The sequence below is a fragment of the Vanacampus margaritifer genome, chromosome 8, assembly GCF_051991255.1.
Source record: "Vanacampus margaritifer isolate UIUO_Vmar chromosome 8, RoL_Vmar_1.0, whole genome shotgun sequence".
Classification (NCBI taxonomy): domain Eukaryota; kingdom Metazoa; phylum Chordata; class Actinopteri; order Syngnathiformes; family Syngnathidae; genus Vanacampus; species Vanacampus margaritifer.
This window is the reverse complement of record NC_135439.1, coordinates 10,619,986-10,642,928: the sequence shown is the minus strand read 5'-3', so window position 1 is coordinate 10,642,928 and position 22,943 is coordinate 10,619,986. Positions and strand designations below refer to the sequence as shown.

Sequence of the window (22,943 nt, the reverse complement as noted above, 5' to 3'; positions counted from 1 at the left end):
TGTGGCAGACAATGAGGCACTCTAAAGCAGCCAAACGAGCCCGAAGCCCCGGTCCACATAGTCAAGTCAGACTTTTTAATTAATTTTTCACTCCATCCTCCATATTCTGCCTTTCACTGCATAACGTGCATTTGTGGCAGACAATGAGGCGCTCTAAAGCAGCCACACGAGCCCGAAGCCCCGGTCCACATAGTCAAGTCAGACTTTTTATTTCATTTTTCGCCCCCCTCCTCCATATTCTGCCTTTCTCTGCATAACGTGCATTTGTGGCAGACAATGAGGCGCTCTAAAGCAGCCACACGAGCCCGAAGCCCTGGTCCACATAGTCAAGTCAGACTTTTTAATAAATTTTTCACTCCATCCTCCATATTCTGCCTTTCACTGCATAACGTGCACTTGTGGCAGACAATGAGGCGCTCTAAAGCAGCCACACGAGCCCGAAGCCCCGGTCCACATAGTCAAGTCAGACTTTTTAATAAATTTTTCACTCCATCCTCCATATTCTGCCTTTCACTGCATAACGTACACTTGTGGCAGACAATGAGGCGCTCTAAAGCAGCCACACCAGCCCGAAGCCCCGGCCCACATAGTCAAGTCAGACTTTTTAATAAATTTTTCACTCCATCCTCCATATTCTGCCTTTCACTGCATAACGTGCACTTGTGGCAGACAATGAGGCGCTCTAAAGCAGCCACACGAGCCCGAAGCCCCGGTCCACATAGTCAAGTCAGACTTTTTAATTAATTTTTCACTCCATCCTCCATATTCTGCCTTTCACTGCATAACGTGCATTTGTGGCAGACAATGAGGCGCTCTAAAGCAGCCACACGAGCCCGAAGCCCCGGTCCACATAGTCAAGTCAGACTTTTTAATTCATTTTTCGCCCCCCTCCTCCATATTCTGCCTTTCTCTGCATAACGTACACTTGTGGCAGACAATGAGGCACTCTAAAGCAAAAGCCAGAAGCCCCGGTCCACATACGAGTTCTCAAGTCAGGCTTTTTAATAATATTTTTTCCTAACTTCCCCACCATTCTGCCTTTTTCTGCTTGATGTACGTGCACTTCACAGTCTATGTGAAAACTTAAAACAATGTGCAAATATAAATCAATTTAAAACAAAATATAAAAGTTGTGTATTTACGAGATACAGAGGGAATGGGAGGGGGGTAGACAACCACTAAGTGATTAAGCGTCGCTGATTCGTTGACTAATCATGTTTCCTATGGTTCATGTCTTGTGTTTTGTTATTGTTGGCTTTTTGGATCTAGGTTGTACTTTACTATCTTTTCTGTGGATTTATAATGATGAGCCCTCTGAGAATTTATTTTACATTATTATTATGGAGTGGTTCATTATTTGTTAGTTTTGTTATCCTCTGCAAAATATTTTTGTATTTTTTTAATTTATTTACCATTGATGTAAACTAAGAAAATATGGAGAAGGGACGAGATTTCTTATCTTGCGACTTCTTCTCACTCCCTTTTGAACATGGAAAATTGTTGTTAGGTGCGCTTTGTTGAATTTTGCCTGTTTTGTAGCTATTTTATTTTGTTGTTGTTTGATTATTACTATCATAGTTTTTGCTTTGTTTTTATCCTTTTTCATGTTCAAATAAACTCAAACTCACTTGTGGCCAACAACGAGGCGCTCTAAAGTGGCCACGCCAGCAGAAAGGAAAGGAAAGGAAAGAAAGAAAGACAAACTGATTAATGCATAGTTTTTAGCAGTTGTCTCCAAGCATGTATTATATATGATAGTCGCTTCACGGGGTCTTTATGTTTTTCCGTAGAGACTCATTCAAACAAAAACAACCGTTCTCTATTGCTCTGTTAGGAGGATTACAATGACTGATTCTTCTTTTTTAGCCTGACACATTTACAGCTTGGAGACAAACATGCACCTCGGAAAAAGTGGCAAAAGTACAAATCGTTGCATCGGAGTCCAATAATTAGCCGTAGTGAAAAATTACAGCACCCGAAGGGACAGAAAGGGACTTTTATTTCTTCCAGGGCAGAATCGAAGCCGATGCAGTAGACGATAAAACGATTTACATGCAAGCAGAGCTTGACTTAATTAATGAATCATTAGGCAGTGATTAGTTCATCAATATCTGGCAATCGACCGCTGACTTTGCACTTCATTATTTATTCCTCATTAACGCTGAAGCAGCTGCACTGAACAGTAACTACTCTTTTATTTATTCATAATTACATGTTGTGACACACCGCAGTATTGACTGTTGTGATTATTTCTTTACTTAAGTTCTTGGCCTTTGAGCAGAGTGCTGACACTGTTCAAACTGTGACAATTACAATGCAAAAAATATCATAATAACATGTGCATGGCCATTATGAATTTCTGTGTGACAATTATTTTATTTTATTTCACTATATTTTTTTTAAAGTGGGACTGATATTGCCCTTTGAGCTCAAAATGGAATGTGTGTGTGTGGATTCTAATGCAGACTTGGACAAAAAAAAAAGTTATTAATGAAAATATATTAACATGTGCTTCAATGTGATGTGTGGTATGTTGTAATAACAGCCACATACCCAGTTATAAGAGGGTGTGCACACTTATGCAACCACACTATTAGTTGTTTATTTTGATTTCCCCTCTTTTTCCAGTTGTACAGGTTATAGGTCGCAGTAGTGATGGAAAAGTGAAATATTAATTAAATATTCAAATAACTGCCATTTGAGCAGGATTGTTTTTCCCCCAGTTATTGTCTTGCAAGGCGTCTTTAACATGCACACTCACTGTCTGTGACGAAAGAGAAATAATTAGTACGTACCGAGATCGAGCAATTTCAAGAACATCAGCTGTCATAGCAAACTGTGTGAAAATTTCCTCATGCCAATTTGTGTTCAAACATCTGTCATTGAGCCTGTGATTTTCTTTCTTTCTTTTCTTTCTTTGTGCTATGTTCTAAAAATAAGCAATCAGGCAGAGAAGGCAGATTGCCCGATTTTTTTTTTTGCCTTTCTCCTCTGGTGATATTTTGTGATCGGAAAGAGCCTTTTTACTTAACAAGCGGGGGCGAGTGCATTTTTATGTTGACATCCAAGTAAAAAAGATATTTTGATAAGCGTCTCTAATTTTAGAGCTACTGATGCTCTTGGATGCTCATTTGTTAAATAATGCCTTACGTAAACATCTTTCTTTTTTTAAATGGAGTTCGCGTTGGCAGCCCTCCATGATCACATACAGTCAGTCGACTTGCTGTTCTCTCACAGCCACTACTGAACTAATCACTCTTGTTATCATAACACGCTGCGCCTGCAAAAATGGCATTTTGCGAGCAACAAGAAGAAGAATGTGACAAAGTGGCAGATGTCATCCATTTTGGTCTACTTTTTAACCCTGGAGAGCCCAAGAACCCTTTTCTTCTTTGGAAAATTATGAATTATACATTAAATGACTGCTATAAGTTCACTGAACACCAAAATATATGTTTTTTCAATTTTAACCCTCTTTTTTTTAACTAGCTCAGAGTTGCTAATTTATCAAAATATACAGGGTGTCCATAAAGTCTCTTTACCATTTCAAAAATTTATTAAAAATGCAATTGATTAAATATTTTATTTAGATTTGTTCTATTGTATTCAGTGTTTATTAAAGTTTTTTTTTTATCACACTGCATTTGTGTGTTTCAGGGATCCTGTTTGTCAAAGGTCAAAGGTCGCCCACTCCTTCCTTTATCTAACAGTGTCCCTGTCTCCATAAATTTCTTGTGTCGTGCACGAATTGACGGACGTGATGGTGGATTTCTTCCACACTTAGTTCTGTAGTTTCGCTGAGTCTGCCTATCCGATTTTGTTTCAATAAACCATGAGACACATTGCGCCTTCTCTTGAGGGGTAGCCATTTTGTAGGGGTTCATTCAACATCACCTCTTTGACAAACAGGATCCCTGAAACACACAAATGCAGTGTGATAAAAAAACTTTAATAAACACTGAATACAATAGAACAAATCTGAATAAAATATCTAATCAATTGCATTTTTAATAATTTTTTTAAATGGTAAAGAGACTTTATGGACACCCTGTATATATAAAACATACTCCTAGGCATTCTGCAACATGATATGAAATAGATTAACAAAAATAAATAAATTTTACCATCTGATGGTTTGCTGAGAAGATGGTTTTGTTTGGATTGATTTCCAGCTCAACAAAACAGCATGTTGCCAGCAGCCATCTTGTCACCACCACTCTGGCTCATGTAAGTGCAATATTCATCCACTAGATGGCCCCATGCAGGGGTCAGAAGTGGCACTCTGGACTTTTGAAGTTAAATTTGTAAAAAAGAAAAGAGAAAAAAAAGGTCTTTGTTATTTGAGTAGCATAATTTATAGGGGCCAAATTTGACTCTGTGGGTTCTCCAGGGTTCATATGGCAAATCCAAGACTTGCACACCTGTAAGCCAATTGTAATGTATGAAAGCAAACTCTTTGGCGCATGCACAGGTAACAGAGTTATAAGCACGGGGCGGAAACTGTGTTGCAGTCAGGCTGTGATGTTTATCTGCAGGATAATGCACTGGGCGAGGCGCATCGAACAGGAGATTGACAGAGTCTTTCAGCACATCAGCGGAGCTCAGCAGCTGAAAGGGGTGAGTGTCATACTCGCGCTGGCTTTTTCTTTTTTATATTCAGCTCTTACTCATTCAGGATACATTAAGACCACAAGACGCAGTGTGCAAATCACAGGTGCGGGTCACATGACAGCAACCTTTTAGTCTCTTTTCCTTCAGATGTTCTTAGCAGAGAAATCAACAGGCATTAATGTAATGTTGCACTTTGCTTGAACAGACAAACATCCTTTTGTAAAAGCTTCTGAGTTTTTAAAAATGCAATGTTTGATCAATTTTGCATGGACGTTCTCCCCTCCAAAAAAAGAGGATGAAGAAAAAGGGTTTGCGCGATAACTACTGTGTAGAAGTACACTCGCATATCGTAAAACATCTTATTTAAGGACCTCTTGCTGTAGAGAATATCACATTTTTGGTTGTAATTGTTAACTTTCACATCTAGTGACGATATGCTGGACAAAAAGTGTTGGGACACTGCTGTAACCTTACTGCTTTTTCTTATCAATGCCATTTGTATATTACTCTTCTTTCCTTTTTGTGATTTTGTCTTAAACCACGTATGGATTTTTAACATCTGCACTGAATTTTAAAATGTGGAAGATCCCACAAAAAAAAAACGAACAAACAAAAACCACAAATTACATGTAACTAAACAATTATTTATTGTATTTTTGCTTGTATATAATTTTTAAACACACAGTGTTGGTAAAGTTACTCAAGATCAGTCATTTTATTCAATTGCAAACAAAAAATGGCTGAATTGATGCAACAAAGGGATATATGTAGTGGCTAATGTATATTTTTTATTTGATTTATTTGTATTTATTTTTTAATAATTCATGTTCTCTATTATTATTATTTTAAATGATCATTATAATTTATTTACCATATTTCATAAAGTAAAAAAAATAATTAATAAATACATATGTTAAAAAATATATAATAAATTTGCACATTATTGAATAAAAATGCATAAAAATTCATCAATACATTTCAAATGAATGTAACAAATATCGCAGGACTCTTGATCATGTAAATGCTCGGCGGGCCAAATTATAGTATGGAGTGGGCCGCATAGTTTGCCCACCCATGTTTTAGAGAAAATACGGTAATTGGTTGTGCTGACTTTGACCGTAAGGGAAGCACCAGGCTCAAATTTTCAGCCTGATTATCATTACATACTGTATTTACCCCTCTTTAACAGCCTTTGTTGAGCCTTCTTTAGGACTACATGTATGTCACAATGAGACCAAAAAAATGCCAAAGAAAAATCAAAATAGGTCTAGATGTATGTAACACTGCCACGAAGCTTCAATTTTCAACGCCAACATGATTTCTTTCAGTGATTATGGTGCAAGACTAAGCTCGTATTCGCTGGCTGAATCCGTATCTAATAATGACTATATTTAAATGTAACGTTGGTGTCAGCCGGGCTGGAAGAGGCTGCCGTTGTGGATCATTTGAATTGGGGCAAGAGAGGCGTGCCGGGGGAAGATGTGTGCGAGCGTGGGCGCGTGTCCTCTCTGTTTGTGTCACAGCGAGCAGATGGTCAGCCTGCAGCCTGCACCAAAGCCTGGATGCAAGATGCATTTGCTCATTCAATCCACATTCATTACAACGTGCTCGTGCTGCTGCGGACAATGATGAGGGGTGGGGGGCTTAAGAAACAACCTATTAACTGCGCAAAATTGCTATTTTCCACTAACCAGCCAATCACCGATGAGGCTTTAAAGGGGAAGTCACCCCCCCCCCCCAAAAAAAAAAACAAAAAACAAATCTTGACATAAGTTCTATGCAGCCCCACCAGAATTAAGCAGCAAAATCCAGCCGTTTTAATCAATATCAGAAGGCGGCCATTTTGCCACTTGCAGTCGAGTGAAAATGACATCACAGTTGCTCAGGTCTCAGGTGAGCTGTGATTGGTCGTTGCCTGAGCCCTGAGCAAGTGTGATGTCATCTTCAGTCGACAGCAAGTGGCAAAATGGCCGCCGCCTGGATAAAAAAAAGGCTGGATTTTGCTTCATAACTCCTTTTCCAAAAATGTAATATTAGTTAGAATGTCATATTTAGACTAGTGAGGTCACATATAACATATTATCGTCAAGACATGTTTAAGGTTGACTTCTGCTTTAAATCAGTGGAATTTAAATTCATATCCTAAGGCTCAAGTAGGATGACAAAATATCGCAATTTGCAACGGGTTAGCATTTGCGCTTTAACTGTACTTTGCTAATAATACACATCATGTAATTCTTAGTATTCACATTATAATCACTGTGGCTACGTTTACATTTAGTAAATATTCAGGTTCAATTTGAAGTTCCAGTTTTCTGAAACATTCACGATAACCTGTTTACATGTGTGAGTGGACTCCTGTACACATATCCCAACCTAAACCACGATGCATGGACAAGGACACAAATAGATGTCATTTCCATTTTTCACTTTCTACAGTCAATAAAAGACATTATATTCATGTATACACGCTGTGGAATTTTCGGCGTAGAGACAAAAAAAACATGAAAATGCCACAGAGAAATCCATGTACTCAAGTTAGGCTTGCTTAGAGAGTGGCAACGTAAGATGGCCGCCACACATACGAGTAGTTCCTGTACTGTTGATCAAGATTCCTTGTGATTTGAGCATATGCAGAACACAAACCCGATACACCTTTATACGATCAAGTATTCAGGTTGGAAAAGGAGTACCCCAGGGGTCTTATTTGGGCATATTCGGTTTTTGTGAATGATTACATATAGATGTTTTTCAATGTTGGTTCAACATTACGTCGAAATAACAATCCTAAATAGAATCTGCAGGATTGCGATTCGTCTGTGCCAACTGCCTCCAACAATGTCTGTGAAGAGACAACATGAAAAGCTGCAATTTTACCCCCTGTGTCGATTTGAATTTAAAATATAAAGACACTTTGTGATGCAAATCCTCAAGCGTTAATATTAAAGATGATGTATTTATAAATAATGGAATATACCATGTGCCGGCGTTGTTGTAATCCCATCCTGTGAAAATGCTTTGTAGATCTACAATGAAGAAAGAAGACGCTTTAGTCTGGTGAAGAATCAACCCCGAACAATCGTGGAGAAGGTGGCTTCAGATATCGAGAAACTTCTGGCTAAGAAGCGCAAAGCTCTCGAAGTAAGTCGCTTTACCACTTTTTGGTCACTGACTTTTTGGCTTTTAAAATCATCGTTTGAAAATATGAAGGTTTTTTTTTTCCCGATTGGAGATCATCATCATCATTTGTGTGTGTTTCCACAGAGGTTAGCCAGTGAGGCTGAACGGCTCCAGCAAGAGCATCCCTGGCAGGATGGCATCAAGGTACATTTGATATTTACAGTATATTTTGTATATTTAGTATATTTGGTTTGAACCTCAAGTCACTAGATTCAGTTTCCACAAGCTAGTCCACTGGTTGTCAAACATTTTACAACAAGCAAGTACCACCCAGAAAATTACTTGCGTAGCTCCAAGTACTTGGCACCGAATTATTTCTAGTAGTGGTTAGAACATTTTCCTAATCTTATAGAATATGTCTAAACTCAATGAAGGCTGGGAAACATTGAATAAGATGTAAAAGTACAACAACAAAACTTGCTTCTTTGACGTGGAATTCTACTTATCCATTTTGGGTGCCGTTGCCTGCCAGCATAACATTCAAGAACTGTCGGCGATCATTTTTCAGATCATGAATCTCTTCATGTACAGTATCTTTGATGTGTGACTGACGCTTCCCGACGTTTCAAGCACTGCTGCTGCTAAAAGCCTCAGAACTAAAATGGTCCGAAAATAGAAACCTATCAGCCTCTGAGACAATGCCATGCTTATTCTAAAGTATGTTCGGGCTCAGAAAGAAAATGACACTAACAGATGGCAAATGCTCCGCCTGAGCCGGATTCATCATGTGCAGCATTAAGCAGCAAACATTCGACGATATAATACTCGAATCATCCTACAATCTCAGTATTATTCCACATTATGTCAAGTCAGCTATACCTCAGTGGTTAGAGCAGGAGATTTTATTCTTTAACTCATTAACTGCCATAAATTCATAAAAAAAAAGATTATTAAAAATTAGGGGCAACAGGCGATTATTTTTTTTTAATTGTAATTAATTGCATGACTTTGTGGTTTTGTCCAATTAACTCATTGACGGCTATAGACGTCAAAAATTCATTTGAACTATTTCGATTAGTTTCACACTTTTTGATTGTGACAACCTAGAATTTTATTATTGTACATTTAGAACGGATATAAAATTTGTGATTAATTGTGAGTTAACTCCTGAAGTCATGCGATTAATTACAATAAAATAATTTAATCGTCTGACATCCCCTAATTTTTAATAATCTTTCCTGTTCTTTTTTTATTGAAATACAAATACAAATACATTTTTTGAATTGTAATTAATCACATGACTTCACTAGTTAACTCGCGATTAATCACAAATTTCATATCTGTTCTAAATGTACAATAAAAAAAATTCTAGGTTTTCATACTCTTGTTGACAAAAGTGGAAAAAAATGTTAAACTAATAGAAATAGTTCAAATGAATTTTTGACGTTTATAGCCGTCAATGGCAGTGAATGAGTTAAACAGATTTAAGTCCAAGTTCAATTTTATATAATTGCCCAGTTATTTAACATCTATTATATTCAATGTCATTTCACATTATTATTCATTTTTCAATATTATTCAATGATATTTAATAATTAATATTTGTCACACAATTCATCTTTCAATATCCTTTATGAGCATGCCACATCATTCCACGTGTATTCCACAAATGTGAACATTCAGCATTTACACACAATTTCTCCCAAAATTGCACAAGTCCTTTTTGTAGTATTTATTTTTAATTTTCAAAGTGCCCTCCATATATCCATGTGTGTTCCTAGGAGCTGGACATGGCCTACTATGACTCTAAGGCAGAGCTGGATCATGTGAGTTATATGTTTATTGTGTAATATTGTGGTTGTAGTTTGCAGTGGTGCAAAATAGAATAATGCCGAGAGGTGTTTCTCATATTTGGTTAGCTTAGAGGTCTGGCTCGTGAAATTTTTGCACCAAGTACCATCCCAGTAACATTTATGCCGTTACAAAAAAACAAAGTGTTGGTGGTTTCTTGTGAAGCAATTTAGAGCCGCAAGTTACTGATTTTAAATCATTTAAATCATGTGCTACTATCAAGTCATACTGATAGTCTTTAAAAAAATATGACAAAAAGTGATTTGGGCGAAAATTGCTAACTCACCTCTTTCTGTGTATATATAATGATTTAGGTAAAGTGAATTGCACAAAAGTGAAAAGTACAAATTGTAACTAAATAAATGTTTGAAAATAAACAATCTATTTCAGGGTTTTTCCTGGCTCAAAATGAGGCAGAGGTGATATCATCCTGACGGCCGCCCTCCTGCAGCCATTTTACGATCAGGGACTAGAAATGAGAAATTATTATTACAAATACAAAGTTGCCATTAATTGTTGCCATTTTTTTTTAAACTACAATCATTAAAAATGCATCCACTAGTACATATTCATTTGTAAATGTAGTTCAGCATGTTTATTGTGTATACTGTGTTTTTATGACTTTGGCGATGGCTGGAGCGCGCCACCTAGCTGTTTCTTCTTCGGGTTGTTGCTTCAGGTCTTTCCAGTGAACTGCTGTTGATTTAGCGCCTCCATGATGGCAAAACACTGCAACTGTATTTAAAAAGCGTTGCTGCCGAGCTCAATCAACACAGCTGGAACGCTTGTGTTGAGCGATATCAGTGGCTCAGGCTGGAGGTGGCGAGCAAATGAAGTGGAGGTGGCCGCCTCTGAATTTTGTACACAGGAAAAACCCTGTAAATAAATTGAAAATTGAATAATACCAAACTGCACTTTGAATCTATTTTTTCCCCATTAGTTAGAGAACATTTTAATTGTCCATTATGCAGCTTGTAAAATATGTTTTTTTTTACAGTATTCCATGGATGGAGAGAGTGAAGTGGATAATCCTTCCCACATCAAACTGGAGTTCGTTTACGACCCCAATTTCAAAAACAACGTCAACTACTCCTACACGGCTGTTCAGATTCCCACCGACATTTATAAAGGAGGCAAGTGGAGTTCACCATCTCGGGGTCGGTGTTCCTGTATCTGTTGCATTCCACCAATGTGTGTTTCTCCCCTCAGCGCCGGTTATTCTCAACGAGCTCAACTGGACGCAGGCGCTGGAGAAAGTGTTCATGGAGAACAGTCGGGAGGATCCGTCACTGCTGTGGCAAGCGTTTGGCAGCGCCACGGGGGTGACTCGCTACTACCCGGGTAGATTTTTAACTAGCATGATGTCACGTGTGTGAAATGTAGCCAGTCAGTCAAGCTTTCTGTTTTGTTTGTTTTTTTGCAGCCACGCCATGGAAAGCTCCTGATAAAATTGACCTGTACGATGTCAGGAGGAGACCATGGTAAATAAATCAACTCGCATTCATTACACTTACAGCAGCTTGGAGGTTTCTACTTTCGTCTTTTCTGCCAAAGGTACATCCAGGGTGCTTCCTCCCCTAAAGACATGGTCATTCTGGTCGATGTGTAAGTTATGCATACTATTCTAAAAAAAATTAAACATTTTTTTTTTCATTCTGTGACCGCGCCGGTATTGCAAATCATCTTTCCCCATTGAAATCAATAGAAATGGCATCAATCCGTTAAAAAAGTTTGGGTTTTTTTAAAAGGAAAATCTCACTTTATAATATTGTAATTTATAAGAACATATTATAATAAAATAAGCAAATAATAGTATGTACAGACGCTCCCCACCTTACGAACGAGTTACGTTCCGGACGATCGTTCGTAATCGAGGAGGAAGAGGAGGATTTTATGTCATGAGAGATTCTTCGTCGTCGCTGGAATTGGCTTCAAAAGTTATTTCCTGCTTCATGGGGACCGGCGTTTCTTCTTCCTCCTCCTCGCCACGTTGCTCAGCCTCCAATGAGCTCTCACAGCGCCAATCGTCGGTATTAGCGGCGGAAAGAAGAAACTACGCGCAATACAAAATCTAACTTACAGCATTTCTTTCCGAACATTTTTCGACATACTGTATGCGCAGAAATGTTCGTATGTACCGTTGTTCGCAACTCGAATGTTCGTAAGTAGGGGAGCGTCTGTAAATAAACAGTTTGTGAATTCCTTCTGATGTGTACTACTTGGCCACCAGTGGGCAGTATAACACAGTCATGCAGGCACAAAAGAAGAAGAGTTTTACGACTACGTCAAGTGATGTGATTCTTCTTGTATGATGTTTTGTTTGAGAATAAACATCCCCCTTTTTTTTTAAGAAGAATTGTTTACCAAAACATGCATGTTAAGTTAATCCAGGACTCTAAATTAGGTGTGAAAGGTTTTGTATAATGTGACATAATTGGCCGACCAGTCAAAAAGTTAACAAGATTATTTTGACAAAGTAAGATATAGATATTTGTTTTCATGTCGGCAGTACCGATCCCTAAAAAAAAAAAATCCACGTGAAAATTTCGTCAACATGTTGTGTTATTTTTTCCTCCACTAGGAGCGGCAGTGTCAGTGGCCTCACACTTAAGCTAATCAAGGCGTCCGTGATGGAGATGCTGGACACTTTGTCTGATGATGACTACGTCAATGTGGCCCGGGTTGGTGTCTGTTCATCAACATCATCCATATTATTCTAGGGTCCGGTATCTTTTGACCATTGATGTCAACGGCGCTGCTGTGTTTCAGTTCAGCGAGAAGGCAGAGGCAGTGGTTCCTTGCTTCAAACATCTGGTCCAGGCCAACGTGCGCAACAAGAAGATCTTTAAAGAAGCAGTGCAGCAGATGCAGGCCAAAGGCACCACGGACTACAAGTCGGGATTTCATTTTGCCTTCAATCAGCTGCTAAATGCAAGTGAATTGAATTCAATTATTAAAAGTTCAACTGAAAATAGTTCAGGTTTTTTTTTGGACTTTAAATTATTCTGTACCTACACATACAGAAAATAAATAAAGGGATCATTTTTAATACATTTTATTTGACAAAATTACATTACAGTATAGCAGAGCTTTTAAAAAATCTATTTAGCTTCACTTTTAGACAAGAAAATATAATTTGCTGCTACGCACAATGTCAATTTTAGAAACTAAGAAAACCAAGTTGTCACATTTTTATTGTTCAACCTGCAAAAAAAAAAAATGCTCCTCAAAGTTAGAAAGTTGCTCCCCAAATGAAGCCATTGACTCACAAAACTGCTCTGCAAAGAAAATTAATTATTTCGAGCCTGGAAACCAATTGAAAATGGTCATTTTGTTTCTTTCTCTACATAGCAATGGTCACTTTTTCACTATCCGCACCCCTGATGGATCACATCGTATTAAGGAGACACCAACTGATTCATCGGTTGGCCAATTTAATTGGCTCTTTTAAAATTGGCAAAAATTCAGGCATGAATTTTGCTCTGCCACTGATGTCGATTAGTTCAGTTTGCTGTCTGTATTGTTTAATGTTTAAATGGGCTGCTTCCACTAAATTGTGGGCTGGTCTCTTAGGGTAAAATGGAGGAAAATCATTTTTGTGTATGTGTTTAAATTCCCCTTCAGAAAACAAACGTCCCACGGGCCAACTGCAATAAAATCATCATGCTTTTCACGGACGGAGGCGAGGACCGAGCTCAGGATGTCTTCATGCAGTACAACTGGCCCAACAAAACGGTCGCTTGCTTTTCATCATTCTTTCTCCGTCACACTTCAATTTGTAGAGGTCAAACATCTGAATGATTTTTTTTTTGTTTATTCACACACAGGTTCGAGTTTTCACCTTTTCAGTGGGCCAGCACAACTACGATGTCACACCCTTGCAGTGGATCGCATGCACAAATAAAGGTGAGCTCATTCTTTATTTATTCATTTTTACATTGAGTTCAATGTGATCGTCAATCTTACACACAGCATTCCTTGTCCTGTCACCAGGTTACTATTTTGAGATCCGTTCCCTCTGTGCCATAAGGATTAACACGCAGGTTGGTCCCCCGACATTTCTTATGACTCATACACCACGCGCACACACATCTACTAGTCATGCGTCTTCCAAAGCTGCAGCCACTCACATGAAATATATATATATATATTTTTTTTTGTGCTCTGTCAGGAGTACTTGGATGTTTTGGGACGCCCCATGGTTCTGGCAGGCGATGAGGCCAAGCAGGTCCAGTGGACTAATGTGTACCAGGATGCTTTGGTGAGTCTGGACAAAACCAACGCAAACACTGTAAAAAAAAAATGCTGGTTTTGATTGATATTGATAGAAATACATGAACCGTAACTGTTTATTGGGATGGGGACAGAGACAAATTAATAGCAAAAGTTGTAATTGCCTGTAGAAGCCATAAGATGGCAGCATAGAGTTTTAACACACTTCCTTGGTCTCCAAATGTACCCGATGTGTCACAATGGTTTCCATCCAAATGTTTCAAAATTTTTATGCGAATTTTGTGAAAATGCGCAAAACCCGTCCGCAACTTATACCCGTATCCATCCGCTCTTCCTTTGCGAATATGCGCCGCGAGATGACGTTGTAGTGACGGAACATTTGGGACAATGGGGAGTTTCAGGTGGGAATGTTGGTTTTGACGGACTGAACGGAAGTAGTTTGTTTTGTTGGCTTCCCTCCCGCACGTAAGCGAAATGTGTCGTTACATTGAGAGCTGATGTTAATAAAGCCATCTAAAATTGCATTAATTTTTTTCTTTAATTAATTATAAAAAGAATCGCGTTTCTTCGTCTCCCCAAACATATCTTACTTTATCATCCGCCATTTATTGCGACTACAAACGTGCGTGTGACGTAGTATCGGTCAAAACGCGCAACGTATATCCGTTCTTGTAGTCGCTTATTCGCAAAACCTGTTTCCATCGCCAAAATGCGCATTTTTCTTTTTTTTCGATATGCTTCAAAAACCATCCCCTCCAAGCGTAAAAACATTTTGGTGAATTTTGGGTATTTTTATTATAATTTTTATTTATTTTTGTTTTATTTCTGGCGTTTCCATTCATTTTATTTTTCGCAATTCTTGAAAATTCGACTAAAAATAGGTGGATGGAACCCCACCCACTGTGTCTAATATTTTGCCCTCCACTGTAGCTAAATAAGGTTGTTAAGGCACAGATTTTTGATATTTGAAATAGTGGCTAGTATATTTGCCTCACAGTTTATAGGTTGGAAGTTGAAATCCGTGACGTTCTCCCTGCATGTGCTCAAAACATACTGTTAGGTCCATTGAAAACTGAATTGTCCATCAGTGTGAATGGTTGTTATCTTTTATGTGTGACCCACTTCTTGCCCTGAAAATAGCTAGATAAATAGCTAAATACACTTAATTGCTTTTTGATCCACCATTAGCTATCATAAAATTGTGTGAAACGGCTTAAAAATATTACGGTTTTTTTTTGTGTGTGTGTATACTTAGCCTTTGTCTTATGTCCTTTGCAGGGTCTTGGGATGGTCGTAACTGGGACGTTGCCTGTGTTTAATCTCACCATGGATGGAAAACTACAAGTACGCTATTAAAATTACAACAATGTGACATATTTGGTCTTTTTATATTCCCACATAAAAAAAAGGAAAATGTTGTGCCAATACAACAAATGTGTTGGCATTGACGTAACTTGCACTTTCAGAACCAGCTGATTTTAGGCGTGATGGGAGTGGACGTGCATCTAGATGAGATCAAGCGCCTGACGCCGCAGTACACTGTATGACCATTTCATTCCATCATTTCATTTCTCATCTTTTTATTCTTCTTAAACTGGACTAAATGTTGTTTTTCCCTCATCAGCTCGGGGCCAATGGTTACATATTTGCAATTGACCCAAATGGATATCTTCTGCTTCATCCCAATCTGCTGCCCAAGGTGATGTAGAAGCCGGGAAAAAATGCATTTTGAGCAGGATGAGTAAGGCTTTGCAGACACTATTTAATATTCTACCGTTCATTAACAAGCTATTTTTATGTCTCTCAGCTGGTGCATCTCCCAGAACCTGTCACACTGGACTTCTTGGATGCCGAAGTGGAGGACAGCAATAAAGAGGAGGTGAGCACTTAATGCACCAAAAAGGCCTTCTATGTTCTTGGCCCTCGTTCAACTTGTGTGTTTTTTAAGTTGTTACTGCGCCAGCGAGCTGCCTCAAGATGACACAAACATTCTGTTCATTTAGCCCAGCTATCGCGCTTTTGCTGTATTTGTGCTGATACAAACGTTGGGATTTTGCGTTGCAGATCCGGCGACAGATGATCGACGGGCGACCAGGTGACATGCAGATCAAAACTCTCATCAAGTCAGTTGACGAGGCAAGTAAAATACCTTGTAGAGCTAGCTTTGTCTAAAAAATAGCAGTTTATTCGAATGATCACACACTTCAGTAGAACACAAACTCACAATCTAGTGACAGCTAATAGACTTCAACATTTTGACTGAATTTAAAAATATACTTTCCATTATCTATTTATCTGCATAAGATTGACAAAGTATTTGGAACTCCTCTCAGAATGTAAATAGTGCGGATTTTAACAGGTTGTGCAAGTATACATAATGTTGAGCCACAGAAGAAGTGTGGTACATGATCGAACGTAATGACGCATTTATTAAAGTTATTAACAGACAATGGTCTAACCTCCTCATAAATCACATTTTAATGGAAAAAATATCTGCCTCAAATAAAAACCAAATATCAAAAGTTATAGAAACATGGTCTACGTATATAGAATTTTTTAACCTAATTCTGGTTACTTAATTCTGCCTGTTAGCGAGAGCCACCACATCGTGATAACTTACATTGATGTTTCTGCATTTGGCAATTTATTATTATATTATATTATTAGTATGGGATTTTTTTTAATAGGCTTTAGGTGAACTGATGAATACACACACGCTCGCACGCACGCACGCACACACACACGCACATACACATACTCACCCACATACTCACCAACATACAAAAAATAAATAAATAAATATATATATATATATATATATATATATATATATTATTATTATTATTATTTTTAATAAAAAAAAAAAAGGAGAGCAATGATGATGTCAAATCGAATGAACAATACTGAGCTTTCCTGAGGAAAAAAAAAAAGTTATTAACAGACAGCTTTACTTAATTTTTCTATTTACAACGGTCGATTACAGTAGAATAGATTTATATTTATATTATATATTTGAAAATAATATCAAGTCATTAAATCCTATTGAAATGGATGGAAATGCTATTAATCTGTTCCAGCCGTCCATGGAAAACAACAAAAATGGTTGTATGTGTTTTTTAGGGAGGAGAAATGGCACATATTATTGTACGCAATAAAAAAATGTAAATAATGAATTTATTCATTCAAATTAATTTATTTTGTTCAGGCTGTACAGAAGAAGGGAGGTCTAACAGTCGTTTGAGAATTGTAGTTTATTACATAATTTTGTTCAAAATAAACTAAATTTATTACTCAATACGTAATGACTTCTTTTTTTAATCTTGTGCTTGACAAATGCTCCATATGTAAATAAAAACTAATACTTTTTTTTTTTAACATACAAACCAAACTAAAACGCAGCATTTTCGATTTTTTTTATTAGCAAACTTGCTCTTAAAAAAGCTAATTGGATAAAAAAAAAGACCTCAACTCCTCAGTTCATTGATACAGTACTAATATAATCTAAGTTGCTCTACACAGAGGATAAAGAATATATGAATGTAAGTACTATTATATCTTCTTTCTTCATATTATTTCTGCACCATTTGTGATCAATACATTGCTTAAAGTTTTTTTTTTTTTTTTTTTAAATGACCGCAAATCTTAATTGGAGTGGCATTACACAGCTAGACGTCACTCTTTTCGATGAATTGTTCATTATTGTTGTAAAGTGTGTTGAGCAGAGTTCGCCGTCACCATAAATCGCTTGTATCGCAAGTCTCCGCTCACAAGTCAAAAGAAAAAATCTCGTATCTCAAGGCGCCACTGTATTTTTTATTTTTTTTTACTGTAGCAATACATTGACGAGGTGTATAGAAGTTACACCTGGACTCCTGTCAATGGGACAGATTACAGGTGAGCTTGTTTATTGTATTTCATGTTATGGACTTGTAATTATAACAATTTAATTTCTCAATTTTTATGTCTCCTCTAGTCTGGGCCTGGTACTGCCTCCTTACAATGAGTACTACATCCAGGCAGACCTCAGTGATGTCATGCTTCAACTTCAGTGTAAGTCTCCGAAGGCAACACCTTATAAGGTAGCAATAAAAGAATCTTAACGCAAAGATAAAAAAGTAACACGGTTTGTGTGGCGCAGACATGCAGTCGTTACTGCCGAGCTCCTTTGAGTCTTCAGGACACGTCTTTCTTGCTCCAAGGTGACATTTTACTTCTCGTTTTAGTTTTAACCTTAAATTAGAGATGCTAACATATTCTGACCTCCACACAGGGAATACTGCAAGCGTCTGCAGCTTTCGGATAACAACACACAGTTTTTGCAGAACTTCCTCTCCCTCATGCTGGAAATTTCTCCTGAATCCGATGAGTGTACGAAGCTCAATATATCGCAGGAACGTGTGCAAAGAATGTTGATGTTCAAATGTTTTATTTTCCTTTTCTTTTAGGTGACCACGGGCTCATACAAAACCTGATTCTGGACTCTCGGATTATCGGCCAGCTAGCCTCACGCGTGTGGAAGAACAAGGATCTCAATTCGTGAGCGGTTACACGTGTTGCATGCTAAACAGGGTGCGAGGCCCTCATATTGTTGAATAATGACATGCTGTTCTACAGATACGGCTTCCTGGCTGTATTCGCATCCACTGATGGAGGCATAACACGAGTGTTCCCCAACTTGTGAGTTAAACAACTGAAACACACATATATATATATATATATATATATATATATATATATATATATATATATATATATATATATGGAATTATAATTATATAATATAATATAATATAATATAATATAATAATAATATATAATATAAAAATAATTAATGCTTCTGTTTTTTTGGATGAAGAGCTGCCGAGTTATGGGATGAGGACCCCGAACCCTTCAATTCAAACTACTACCGAAGGAGCCTTGACAACAAAGGTTACATGTTCCGAGCTCCAACTCGAGACTGTAAGAACATTTACAGATTCCTTTCATGTCGATGTTTATGACTGGAAATGTATTATCTTAAAAAAAGCCGAATTCTGAATCGTAGTCTGCTTAGCTGATGTTGATCCTGTTGTGTCTACCGCCCCCTAATGGACAAGATATGAATTGAAGTCAAATGTGATCAAGTCAAGATTTGTTGAGTTTGTGTGTCAGGTTATAATTAAATGATCATAATTTTTGCCTGCCAACTTGGACAAGTTCCAAAAAGGATAATTGACAAGTTCAACACAAAACCAGCGATCTCCTCGTATGCAGTGCAGTTTTCCACCACATCAAACTGACCTTAAGTTATTGGCTTCATCAAATATTTGTTGAATCTTGTGTTTTCCTTTTTGAACAGCTTTGGATGAAATGTTAGGACCAGAAAATGGCACAGTTGGAATCCTGGTTAGTTCAGCTGTGGAGGTTAATTTAGGAGGCAAACTTCTCAAGCCTGCAGGTAAAAAAATAAAAATAAGCAACATTTGTGTCTCAAAAGGCTGTTTTGTTTGACCTCTCTGACCTTTTGTGGTCGCTAGTGGTGGGAGTAAAGCTGGACCTGGAAGCATGGGTGGACAAGTTCAAGATCCTTGCCAGCAACGTGTCGGACAGCCGACAAGGCTCGTACAAAGTACACTCAAACTCAAACGTTAAAATTTGCTGATACATTACAAATTGCTTGTCTCATCAAACATTTTGTCACGCAGTGCGGACCATCCAGGAGCTGCGAGATGGACTGTGAGGTCAACACTGACGTAAGTGACACCAAAATTTGAATGAAGGGTCTGATAGGATCATATAGTCGTAAATATGACCATGTGTCCGTTGTTTCCAGGACCTCCTCTGCTATCTCATCGACGATGGTGGCTTCCTAGTTATGTCTAATCAAAGGGATCACTGGAAAAAGGTCAGTTCAGTATTTCCGTGTAACAGGTTTGAAGGGAAATTATTGCAAAAGCACCAAAAATTAGATTAGCACTCTAAAAGCCTATGTAACAGTTAATTTTTTTGCTTTTGAGCATCTATTCATTTTTATTATTATTTTTTTCATTTAAATATGTCGTACATTTTTACTATTCAAAATGCATATTTGTTGCAGTGGCTTAAAATAAAATAAAACCTGTCATTTTTTAATGGTTACTCATAATAAATGTTAGTCATGACAGTAGTACTCAATAAGAATATTTATAATTTTTTTAGGTTGTAGCCTACTTGGTGTAAAAAGTTTTAGATCCACTGCTGTAACATATTTTTGGTTGCTGCCTGTTTTGTGTCAGTGCAGTACCACTCTATGGTCTAAAGATGGCAGCAAACGATAATGAATTGACATGATGATTTTGGAAGGAGAAAATCAATTCCTGTTTCCACATTCCCGTAATGCGTTCTCCCACGTTTGCCACTAACGTTCATTGAATATGGTTGTGTACTTGTGCTTTATGCTAATAAACAATACCTCCCACTTTTGCACGTTGACGGCTTTGGAGGATGTAGTACAAGATCGGGGGTGTTTCCCAGTAAAGAAACAAAAACTGGATGAAAGTATAAAATATGTTTTGTTAGCTCGTTTCTTTTTAGTCCATGCTAGTGAAAACATAAATTCATTAAAAAAAATAAAATTAAATTAAAAATTAAATTTTTAAACATTTTTAATTAATCGCATGACTTCACTAGTTAACTCATGATTAATCACAAATTTTATATCTGTTTTTAATGTTCAATAAAAAATTCTAGGCTTTCACAGTCTTGTAAACAAAATTGGAAAAAAATGTTTAACTAATAGAAATAGTTCAAATGAATTTTTTACGTTTATAGCCGTCAACGGCAGTGAATGAAGTAAAACAAAAAAAAGAAGAAAGAAAATATGAAAAATTCGGGGCTTCAGGCGATTAAAGTTTTTAATCATAATTAATTGCATGACTTCACTAGTTAACTCACGATTAATCACAAATTTTATATCTGTTTTTAATGTTTAATAAAAAATTCTAGGCTTTCACAGTCTTGTAAACAAAATTGGAAAAAAATGTTTAACTAATAGAAATAGTTCAAATAAATTTTTTACGTTTATAGCCGTCAACGGCAGTGAATGAAGTAAAACAAAAAAAAGAAGAAAGAAAATATGAAAAATTTGGGGTGTCAGGCGATTAAAGTTTTTAATCATAATTAATCGCATGACTTCAGTAGTTAACTCGCGATTGATCACAAATTTCATATCTGTTCTAAATGTACAATAAAAAATTCTAGGTTTTCACAGTCTTGTAAACAGAAGTGGAGAAAAAAGTTAAACTAATAGAAAGTGAATGAGTTAATGAACAACCATTTGCAGTTACCACTTCAATGCTTCCTGTTAGCATAACAATTAGCCCGTGCTAGCAGCATGATTTAGCTTGGTCTGTCCAAACATACTTTGTTGTTGTTTGTTTGTTTTCATCTGACAACAAATATATTATTCCGCTAATGACATACTACTGTATACCGTGCCTGTTCTTTTTGTATATTGTTATGTCTCAACTAATTCATTAGCTAGTCTACTTAATAAATGTTAGCTAATAATGGGCAGTAAAATTTGCTGATGCTGCGTGTCATGCAAAAGATACACATTTACAGTACGTCTTGTTTTTATATTTTGATCTTGTTATTTTTACCCTGTTTGATCCCCCCCTAGTTAAAAATAAAAAGGTTGTTTTCCTTTACTCACAGATCGGTCTGTTTTTCGGGGATGTGGACCCATACTTGATGCACGCCCTCTACAACAACTCCATCTTCAACCGCCGACAGACTTTCCACTTCCAGTCAGTGTGCGAGCCAATCAGCAGCAGCCACACCGGGGCGGCACCTCGCCGCTTCTTTGTGGTAAGATGGCGCCTTCTGCGTCTTTTGTTAGGCGCATACAGCAAGTTTCAGTATTTGTGTTTTTTTTTTTTTTTTTTCCTGTGTAAGCTAATCTTTAGCTGAAAAACTCTAGTCACGTTTTTGTGCACTTTCTGTAATGCCGTAATATGCCACAAGAGGTCAGCAAAAGCTCTATTTAAAAAGGAACGTGGCAAGGAAATTACAGTATAGTTGGAGTCATTTATTTTGACTGATTTAACATGTGGGGGAGGAGCTAAGTTTAGCCTGTAGGCTAATCACCTGTGAGCCATTTTTTTATACATATATATATATAGGTAGCGTGAATTTGAAATTAAAGTGTTATGGAATCATTTTTAAAGTTGATTTAAAAAAAACAAAATCTATTCACATCAAGGCTTGTTTCCTTTTTATTGGGCACAACTGTCTTTAAAAGGCCCTTGATTTGTTATCAACATATTGAATGCATTACAAATTGCGAACCGCCTCAGTTAACGCCTTGATGCTTTCTGCAGCCATCCATCGCCGACATCCTCAGCTTGGCTTGGTGGACGTCCACGGTGGCCTGGTGAGACTTCATTTCAATTGATGATGTCATTGTTAGCCCACAAAGGCTCGATTACAACACACACTCAGTGGAAAGATGGCCTTGCTCAAGTTTTACAGGATTTCCGAAGCCTTCCAGATGAGCTGCACAATTTGCTGCACTTGACATCAAGTGACCCGTCAGCATTGCTGCTTGCCCTTTAAAGCAATCTCAAACGTGTCAGCTGCCTCTCAGTGCCTGTCGGACTCTCATCTATTTTCAGCAAAACTCTTTATTGTAAACTTTTTATTTTGACTTTACTTTTTAACAAGGCGTAATGTGATCTCTTCTTCAGGTCTTTGATCCAGCAGCTAATGTACGGGCTGGTACACATCAGCTGGATCCAACAAGGTGTGTGTGTGTTTTTACCAAAACCTTTCTTTTGTTCTTTCCTTCCTTCCTTATTTCTTTAAAAAAAAAACAAATAAATTGTGTTAAATACAAAAAGGCTGTTTTTATATACCCAAGTATTTATAAAAGAAGACATGTTAGAGCTGTAATTATAATACCGCTTGTTTTTTCTGCTTTCTCATTTAGTATGATTCAGAATCGATTTTAAATGTCCCCAAATCGATTTTATTTCAATGATTTTATACGGTCTTGCCTTTGTCTGTGTGTGGCTTTATTTGGAGCGCTGTTCATGTTGTACCCGGTTTGGCCACCGAGGGGCAGTGTGGTTCCACGCGGTCTGATACACTGTTAAGTTGTAGCCACACTA

The 22,943-nt window shown here is 37.4% G+C and overlaps 1 protein-coding gene across 1 annotated transcript in view; it reads left to right on the top strand.

Moving 5' to 3' along the window:
* Positions 1-22,943, top strand: part of cacna2d2b (calcium channel, voltage-dependent, alpha 2/delta subunit 2b) — a 30,685-nt gene that overhangs the window by 1,785 nt on the left and 5,957 nt on the right. Inside the window, exons 2-34 of the mRNA XM_077573174.1 lie at positions 4,536-4,617; positions 7,636-7,752; positions 7,876-7,935; positions 9,513-9,557; positions 10,580-10,715; positions 10,792-10,923; positions 11,006-11,063; positions 11,137-11,187; positions 12,164-12,263; positions 12,352-12,513; positions 13,207-13,317; positions 13,410-13,488; positions 13,576-13,625; positions 13,754-13,843; positions 15,094-15,159; positions 15,282-15,356; positions 15,440-15,514; positions 15,623-15,694; positions 15,880-15,951; positions 17,648-17,709; positions 17,789-17,865; positions 17,954-18,014; positions 18,086-18,183; positions 18,261-18,351; positions 18,430-18,492; positions 18,671-18,774; positions 19,154-19,252; positions 19,332-19,423; positions 19,500-19,547; positions 19,628-19,699; positions 21,490-21,642; positions 22,155-22,207; positions 22,521-22,576. Of these exons, the coding sequence (XP_077429300.1) occupies positions 4,536-4,617; positions 7,636-7,752; positions 7,876-7,935; positions 9,513-9,557; positions 10,580-10,715; positions 10,792-10,923; positions 11,006-11,063; positions 11,137-11,187; positions 12,164-12,263; positions 12,352-12,513; positions 13,207-13,317; positions 13,410-13,488; positions 13,576-13,625; positions 13,754-13,843; positions 15,094-15,159; positions 15,282-15,356; positions 15,440-15,514; positions 15,623-15,694; positions 15,880-15,951; positions 17,648-17,709; positions 17,789-17,865; positions 17,954-18,014; positions 18,086-18,183; positions 18,261-18,351; positions 18,430-18,492; positions 18,671-18,774; positions 19,154-19,252; positions 19,332-19,423; positions 19,500-19,547; positions 19,628-19,699; positions 21,490-21,642; positions 22,155-22,207; positions 22,521-22,576 (2,762 nt within the window). The remainder of the gene's footprint in view (positions 1-4,535; positions 4,618-7,635; positions 7,753-7,875; positions 7,936-9,512; positions 9,558-10,579; positions 10,716-10,791; positions 10,924-11,005; positions 11,064-11,136; positions 11,188-12,163; positions 12,264-12,351; positions 12,514-13,206; positions 13,318-13,409; positions 13,489-13,575; positions 13,626-13,753; positions 13,844-15,093; positions 15,160-15,281; positions 15,357-15,439; positions 15,515-15,622; positions 15,695-15,879; positions 15,952-17,647; positions 17,710-17,788; positions 17,866-17,953; positions 18,015-18,085; positions 18,184-18,260; positions 18,352-18,429; positions 18,493-18,670; positions 18,775-19,153; positions 19,253-19,331; positions 19,424-19,499; positions 19,548-19,627; positions 19,700-21,489; positions 21,643-22,154; positions 22,208-22,520; positions 22,577-22,943) is intronic.